The sequence below is a fragment of the Lepeophtheirus salmonis genome, chromosome 5 (genome assembly GCF_016086655.4).
Source record: "Lepeophtheirus salmonis chromosome 5, UVic_Lsal_1.4, whole genome shotgun sequence".
Lineage (NCBI taxonomy): Eukaryota > Metazoa > Arthropoda > Copepoda > Siphonostomatoida > Caligidae > Lepeophtheirus > Lepeophtheirus salmonis.
This window is the reverse complement of record NC_052135.2, coordinates 18,051,251-18,060,398: the sequence shown is the minus strand read 5'-3', so window position 1 is coordinate 18,060,398 and position 9,148 is coordinate 18,051,251. Positions and strand designations below refer to the sequence as shown.

General features: G+C 32.0%; 1 protein-coding gene across 1 annotated transcript; it reads left to right on the top strand.

Annotated features, from left to right (window-relative positions):
* The first annotated feature begins 1,045 nt into the window (after window positions 1-1,045).
* On the top strand, window positions 1,046-4,545 carry LOC121117838 (uncharacterized). The gene is made up of 2 exons (XM_040712347.2): window positions 1,046-1,380; window positions 2,442-4,545. The coding sequence occupies exon 2, from the start codon at window positions 2,469-2,471 to the stop codon at window positions 3,276-3,278; it is 810 nt and encodes a 269-aa protein (XP_040568281.1). The 5' UTR covers window positions 1,046-1,380; window positions 2,442-2,468; the 3' UTR covers window positions 3,279-4,545.
* The last annotated feature ends 4,603 nt before the right edge of the window (window positions 4,546-9,148 follow it).

Genomic DNA, 9,148 nt, shown 5'->3' with positions numbered 1-9,148 from the left:
GTATGAACTCCGCACAGTCTCTATGTAAAAAAAAAAATTCAACTACGTTCAATTTGAAATTTAAACTGCATTCGATATCCTAACAGAAAGTCATTATCAGGGAATTAAAAGAAAACACTGAATTGCTGCTTTCTCGAAGTCTTTTGTGCAAAAAAAACCACAACAACTGTTAGGCGTTAGCATTGATTTTTATTTAATCCTGTATCTTAATTCACCTTTATATCCTTTGGAATAACATTTCATTCTAGGGCCATATTATATATATAGTTCAAAATTTAAAAATTCAAATGACGAAGGTATCAATGCATTTAAGTAAATGTTCATTTTCTTAAAAGTCTTCATTTTATAATGAGTGGGTGTTAAATTTTATTATCCTTCCTTTTATATAATAAGGATTAGATAATAATTAATAAGGAACACTCATTTTCAGCGTGCAAACTTCACCTATGAGTATTCTGTAGATACCTTGTACTTTTTTCTTACTGCGCCTCCGTACTCTCTTTCTCTGCCCACTTTATTTTCATAAATGTAAATATGAATTCAATCTATTATACTTTTTCGTAATTCTCTATGATAAATATCATGTAAACTATTTTGATCTTTTAAAAAGGCCATTAATGCAACATTTAAAAAAAAATAACTGGCTATTTATTCTTTTATATATTGCTGTTGTTGCCATTTTCCAATAAGTAATATCCATTTATTTTGGATTTAAATTAGTAACTTATGGCTAATTTATGGGCATTGTAATGTATATATGTTAATTTAAAAGTTAACATATTCTTATAAGACTTAATATGGTAATATGTAATTTATATGTACAATTTTAAAGGGGATGCGATGACTGATAAGATGATGGAAGAAAAGGGAGTAAAGGGCCGTGAAGGAGTAGCACATTTGGTACCTATGCGTTTAAAGGTGTTGTAATGGGTAAAGCATTAAAACAAAGTAGCAAACTCGTCTATTAGCTTGGGCAGATATTCGGTTACGGAGTTATACTTTTTTCACGCAAGGTGACGCTTTTTATGATACCACAAATGACGTCACTTTAGCATTTTTCCTTATCCCGAGTATTACTTTTTCCACCTCTCGCAGAACTTACCTTGTTAATTCATGAAAGCTGTGTAGTTATTTATGGAATAACATTCAACGCTCCTAGCGGAAGATTAAAAGTGTCGCTACGACCATTATCTTGTACAAATATTGATCACGTGACCTTCGTATTACTACTTTGTTTTATAATAACTAGAGTAGGAATCAAAATGAAGAAGAAGAAAAAGGAAGAAAAAGAAGAAGATACTAATAGAAAAAAAATATTTGTTAAAAAACATTGCAGGTTTTTTTGGAAGAGAAATGAGCCAAGATCCCTGAAACCCGAAGGTAATGATTTGAGTAGGCTAGGGAAAAAGTTAGTTTTAATAGTGAGATAGGGAATAATAATAACACAACTGGATCGCTTGTCAAGGTGGAATGTTCGTTATTCTATGGCCAAGAAGTGACTTTTGGAAATTTCTGATCCTTAAGAAAAAAGAGACCCAATTGGCAATTGTCAATCACTCTCCTCTTCGGAATTTGGAATGATCATCCACCAATTCCTTTCCCATTCAATCCTTTCATACCTAATTGCTGTATTAATGGATTAATTAAGCTAATTAGTCATTTTCAATCCTAATTTTCACTGTTTTATCTATTTGAATGTTGACTCCCTTAATTATTGATTTTCCATTTCCTTCTAACTCCGTAATTCAGACTCAGCCATTCAGAACCTTTTCACTCATGTCATAAATTTCATCATAATTGAAGGAAACACCGTCTAGGGGCTCAAACTTGATATTTTCACTGGATATAATGCACAAATTTTCAATAAATATTGGTAGAAACTCATCAAATGGCTCTATGAATATTAATAGACTTAACAGCTACATTGAGTACTACTTGATGGGAATGATAAACACTGATATTTGAAATACAATAGAATAATTTGTACTTAAAATCCCTATAAAATGGATATATTCATATTATTAATATTATTTTGGATCTATTAGGGACGAGAAAAGTAGGATAATTAGAGAATATCTTATTCTTTCTATTATAATAGTTAATTGGTTGTTTACAATATGAAAATAAGATTTTATAACGATGTAATAACATATTTATAATATATTTTACGATATGATATATAAGAAACTAGACATAAGAGCGATAAAATTTTGAAAGGTAGTTAGATTTAAGTCCTTTTATTTGTTGGTCCATTTTAAGATCCATTAGTTCACTAATATTTATGAAAAAAACAAATAAATTATTGTTATAAAACTTGAAAACGCTCTATAGTGCACATGACAAAATTAATTGCCTTGATTTTGCTTGTTTTAATTATGTACATATATTTTGTATTGAATATTTCAATTAATCTAAAATCTGGACTCTCTTCTTTCTTTCAGGTGCTCCTTAATTAAAACACAAGTCAAATGAATCCTTCCTCTTCAGGAACTGTCATGGAAGTCAATCGCCGGAGTGTGGGGGGACTCCGGCGACATTCCGGTGCTGTAACACCATTGAGAAGACCCAATAGCCTACCCAAACGACCAAAGTCTGAAATCATTGAATCTCCATCATCTGTTTCTACTTCTTCTAAATCATCAGCCCCTACTCAACCATCACCTCCATCAAAGCATTCTACAGTAACAACTACGACAAATACAAAGATCGAAAAGCAAAAACTCCATCCACCACCACCTGAAATAAAAGATAAATTGAATCTCCAGCCTCCTCCTTCATCTGAAAAATCATCTCCGGATGATGATGATGAGGAAACAGTGGAGTTGAGTCGTCTTCGTTGTACGTCCGTTCGAACAGAAGAGACCCAAGAGAAACAAAAAGAAGAGCGACGTAAAAATCGATGTGCAGACTATCCAGGACTTGCTTTTGGTTCTGCAATGTTTGGTTCGGACACGATGATGAAGTTTAATGTCATCAAAAACGAGCTTCATAATATTATGCGTTCTCAACTACGCCGTGTGGATGGAGAAGTTTCAGCCCTATCCCAGCGGATTAAAGCACTAGACGTCGATCTAGAAAAGTCTGAAAAATACATCAAAGTTGCAACGAGTGCCCTAGTGGAGGTTGTTGAGCAAGAGATGCAAGAAAACTCTAATTATAAAAATGAGGATGAACTATCACTCTTTGATGCTCAAATGTCTCTGCTTGAAGGAAAACTTATTGAAGCTAAGGTCCTTGCAGCTGAGGTAAATGACGATCCATCAGTTAGTTCTCAGTGATTTATTTGTTCCGTCTTCCAATCATTCACTCTCTCACTCACTTCTTACCAACCTTCATTACTCCTTATGATTTCTTCCTTTTCACAGCACAATGACCTAAGCTGCCTTGATTTCAGTTAAGCAAGTAAACATGTATTATTACCATTGCTAAATTTAGAAATTACACAATATACATACATATAGCAAATGTATATTGATTTTGATTTCTTTCAAACTTCTCACATTGAGAAATTTTAGGTTTAAAATTTATTTTTAAATACTTTTGAGTGGTTGACCATATCCCACTTCCTTTATGGAAAAAGAAGTAAATGGAACAACTTGTTTTTTTTTTTGCTTAGTTTTTTTTTTTCTTTTCTTTACTTATACATATTTTATTATACATTATTCAATTCAATCTTTGTTTCTTTTTTGTTTTCTTAATATCAAATATTAGCAGTTCTTACTAAACATGTAAAACGATTTTGTTATAAATTACATAAAAGTGCTTGCAATTTTTCCTCTTTATTTTGACAATTACATTAGTACACAACTCAGCTGAGGAAGTTTTCTAATGTTACATGGAATATGCAGTTTTGACACTTTGAAAGACGGGAAATTTACGTAATTATTATTATTTCAATAATTTGTTAGTTTTCAGTTTTTTCACATAATCGATCTAAATACAAACAGCCATTACTCTTTTTTCTCTTTGATAAAACACAACATTATGTCCAGCTTTTATAACGAAAAAGGAAATTGTCAGATTAATTGAATTAAAATTATTTGTTTCCTCCTTTTGTCCTATTATGAAATAATTAATTAATTAAAATCTTTTCTCTAAAAAAATAAAAACCCCAAACAATCATCACCCCCCTTTCTGCGCTTCTCGATTCTATATATTATATACATATTATATGAAATTTTATTGAAAAATGCAATATATTTTTGTTGTTGGTTGTTTTTTCCCTACAAATTTTTGTTTCCTGCTTGGTTTTATTTTTGGTGGTGCTATAAACATACTTTGTAATTTATACACAAAATACATCTTCGTGAAATCTTTATATACTTAATATATGAATATCAATGTTGTTTATTTTAATAATCAAATAATGATTATTATTACTTTCAATCTACTAATAACTCTCATGTTCCGTCATCTTTGTGTGGAATTTATATATATAAATACATATTATAATATGTACATACATACATACTGTATAAATCAATGTTACCAGATGAATAAAGAAGTTTTGTCTGTTTCAAATACAAATAATATAAAAACTCCAAAGTGATCATCTTTTCTCTAAATTCCTTACTCGATAAATAATATTTTGTTTTGATTTAGATTTTTTTTAACTGTTTTTGTAGTGGAAAATATTACTTGTTGGTATGCTAAAAAAAGAAATCGAAAAACAATGTGGTAATCCTAACTATTTGAAGAGTGTTTGAAAAAGAGCAGCTTAGCTGTGATCACGTTTCATATCATAGAAACGAGTAGCTATGAACAGGTGGGCGCGTCTAAAACTGAACACTCCTTTAGATTTTACGCCATGCACATATTCGTGATTTTATTGAGTTGAAACCGGTTTATACTTCGAGGCAAGGGTCTTGACTAGTTATAAACAAAGCTCCATAAAAATCTAAATAGGAACAGTGAACCAACAGCCGATAATATGGAGAGACGTCGAGTCGCAATTTTGGAACTTTCCACGCGGGGAAAAACTCCCACTGAAAAAGTCTGTCGAGGACAAGAGAGGCAAGGTCACCGTCAGCAGAAGGACCATGGACCGGCTAGTTAAGGAAGATCTTGGCCTTAAGGTCTACCAGAGAACCCTTAGTGAATCCCTCAAGCCTGTAGACAAGGAAAAACGCCTCGCAAGGTCGAAAATTCTTCTCAACAAGCTTAAGAAAAAGACAGCCGATGTCGTCATTTTGTTCAGTGATGAGACACCCTTCAGCCTAGGCAAGATAGTGGCCAACGACACCGGATTTTATCTGGCGGAGTCTCTCGGTGCCAGGGATGATGACGTGGTGCATGTGGGTAAGGAACGGCACTTTGCCAACCTCCACGTCCTGGCTGTTGTTGCGTCCGACGGTCAGTAATGTGATCTCATCTTCTTGAAAGACCACGAGAGGCTTAACTCCGAGACGTACTGCCAATACTTGAAAGACAAAGTGCTCCCTTGGGCCAAGGCTATTTACGGGGACAGGTGGTGGTGGCAGCTATCACATTAGCAACTTTACCCAAGTGTTCCTTCAGATCGAGACTCCAGCCTTCTTCGATCGGAATTCTTGTGAATAGCTATGGATTTTTGAAATTTTTCTCCAAAAAATTTAATGTTTGAAATTTGAAAAAGAATTAACTTTTGCATTTTTTTTTGTGAATAGCTGTAGATTTTGGAATTTTGTGTCCAAAAAATTTGATATTTTGAATTTTTTTTCAAAAATTAAATTTTTTTGAGAATTGCTGTAGATTATTGAAATTTTTTTCCCAAAAAATTTAATTCTTGGTGAATTACTATTGGTTTTTAAATTTTTTTTTTCAAAAAATTTAATATTTGAAATAATTTTTCAAAGAATTTAATATTTCAATCTTTTTTTCTCATTTTGGATTTTTTTTGCAAAAAAAAAAAAAAAAAAAAATCCAGAAACCCAGCCCGTCCCAAATATACTCCTGGGGACAACCCTTGTATGAGACAGGTCTAGGATTTCCAGACCAAACCCCAAAGCTTGTAAATTACTTCTTGAAAAAATCATACTACCCTGAATTAAGATTATAATAATTAATATTAATGGATTATAGAAACTTATGTGGAAGTGAGATACGCCATGATCAAGTATTCTTATAACGGCGATAGATCCTGCTTCGACTAAATATAGGAATACTATAGATTGTAGAATCACTTTATCTTTAGGTGACGGGATTATTATAGTTTTTGATAGGATACGACAATTAAACCCTTTTAGGTTAGAAAGCCTAAACTAGTTGACTTACAAGCTTCTCTATTCTTGCGATGTTTGATAAAAAAAAATATATATGGGTTTAGTTTTAATTATGTACAAAACCATCTTATTGAGCTAAGTAAAATTAAACAAATTATTAGAAAATTTAATGTAAAAGAGCATTGTATAATTGATTTGGATTTACCTGTATTTTGTTGTTTCGGCATTTATGTCATATGTTGTGAATACACCCAAATATAAAACAGGAGAGGATTTAGGTGATACAATTCGTGTAACTTATGTGGCTGCAAGAAATGCTATTTTCTAAAGTTATTCACTGATTATTACCTCTGCCAACGAAGTTGAACGTAGGTTATGTTTTTGCATCTGTTTGTTTGAATGTTGGTCATCAGGATTGTGGGGAAAAAATTAATTTAAATACACTGCTTTATATGGCCGCCGAAAGACTATTTGGGGAATTTGGCCGAAAAACGCTATTTCATATATTGATATATGTGATAACATATTTTAATTTAATTTAAAATGGTAGGTATTATTATAAGTATGTATGGTTTTTGCACTCTTACGTTTACTAATTTAATATTTAAACAGTTAATATGTTAATGTCATATAGGTAAATTGAAAAGCGAGATTTGGGAGAATAATATTTTTAAAACAAGTGGGAGTACCCGGCATGTCCCGTAGTCATTAGGCGACGACGAATGAACATACTTTGGTTTATTAATATACAAGCTAACTTCCCAATAAATTTTCGTTGGTACTTTCCATTAAGTACTTTTCTATTGAGGTACCTATATGGTGTGGGTATTTCTACTTCATTAAGTCATCAACAGCAGAGTTTTCGGGGACCAATCAAATTTTCAATGCCTTTTTATCGCTTATTTAAAAAAAGGAGAATATAAGAGGTTTACCTCAATCTTTGGGTAGCTCTCAGGATAGCTTTAACTCTGCCTGTTATATTTGGCTCTGCAGAAACGAGCTTTTCTATGCTCAAGTAGATTAAAACAGAGGAAAAAAACTGCTCATAGCCTCAATTGGATTGGTCCTACGACTGATTTCCTAAGTACTAGACTTGACTTAGTATTTGTGAACAACCTTTCAAAAATGGCTCACTTTTTTTTTATTTTTTTTGTAAAAACTTATCATTTTGCCCTTGTTTGTGTGAAAATCGCTCATTTTTCTAAACTCATTTGAAATAAATATAGAAAGTATGGGTTTTAGTTAGATAACACTACAGCTTTTGATGAGTATTTCGTAATATTTTTGGAAGGAAATATACCTACCAAAACCTTCCTTCATTAGACTGTCTTTTTGAAGGTAAAATATGTGTATGCAATAATGTAAATCCGGTGTGTTTTTTAGCTGGCAAGTTAATTTGTAATTGGTAGTAAAAAGAAGGAATTTTCTTTTTCCTTAGCAGTTGTCATTATTACTTAATTCAAGAGTAGTGAACATTCTTTAATAAATAGATTCAATTATGTTAAAACCTGATTGAACATTCGTGTGTGCTCATAAAAGACGGAGCGATATCCTGATGATTTGTTGAGGGGTTATAATTGTAAGTACTTGTTAGACTCAGAGTAGTTTTGGTCATCGACTTCGGAGTTACTCTAACAAATTTCCTTCTTTATAAACCTTTTCGCCTTCCCTCCTAGTAAGAGCTGGTTGTAGCTGATCTAATGAAACGTCAGGAACATTATTCCTTCTCTCCTCCTGAACATTCTTCAAATTGTCAGGGTTACCATGTTGATTTTCGGTTTCTTTTTTTTACATGATCATTCTAGACTGTATTTTCATCATTGTGAGTATACGAGGAAGCCAGATTCCGACAACAGCCAATGAAATGGAGGATAAATTTGGTCCAAATGTTGAATAATTCCCATTGCATCTTGCAACAAATGAGATATATATTTATGCCAAATAAATCTTCCATTTATAAAAAAGGTTGTAGGTAATTATCAGTTGCGGTGATGATGCACTGTCTCCATCCAAAACGACTCCTCAAAATCTCGCCAATTTCAAATTTCCTTCAACTACTAATGTGGACGTCTTTTAGTATGGTTTATCCTGCCAATACTGATCGAAGCCAAAAATTAAGAGAAGAAAATCCTTTTAATATTTTGATTTGTCAATATAAAACAGCGAAATGTATGAATAAATTACAATAAATACCTATAAAACTACGCTAATTACTTTAAATTATTCTTATAAAACTGTATTTTTCTTTAAATAAAAATTGTGCAATTTTGGGTGCTCGTTTTTCAATATTTTAGCACTCTTTTTTTGCTCATTTTGGCAAAAAAAAATCCCTCAAAAATCCTAAGTCTACTAATAAGACTCTCTCCTTCCCCCTTTCAATCTTTTTTTTAATGATCCGATCTTTTTTACCATTCAATAGTCTTAAAGACCGATACCTACATTGGTCTTTCAGTCCTACGGTCATAGCTATCTTTTTATTTTCTTCACTCCTAGCTAGGATTGAAGAATATAATTAACTAAAAAAATGAATGATAGCCATGCTTGTACATTGAACGGAAAACCCGTTTTCTGTTCATTTTTTGAACGAATGAACGACAAACGGGGAAAAAAATATGAACGGTGTTCATTTTCTTATTGTCCATAAGGGGTCGCTTATGTATTATTTTTTCCATTGATCTTTTTTTTTTTTGATTATGGGTATAATTATAATTATTATCTTTGATGGTGGCTTAAATATAGTTTTATATGTCATTGAAAAAATATAGATTTGATTTTGTGTGTACAACTAATAACTACTTTGAACATTGATTACTTTCTATTAAATGTCTAAACTCACAATTTGTAGTTTATTGACCATTCGACATAGCGGAGTTTTTGTTATTGTCCAAGTTGGACAGAGAGACTTACATTTGGGTGAAGAGGTCGTTTGCATACGTCACAATATGGAT

Coding starts and splice junctions, on each gene's coding strand:
- LOC121117838 (XM_040712347.2), top strand. CDS start 2,469: ATGAATCCTTCCTCTTCAGGAACTGTCATGGAAGTCAATCGCCGGAGT.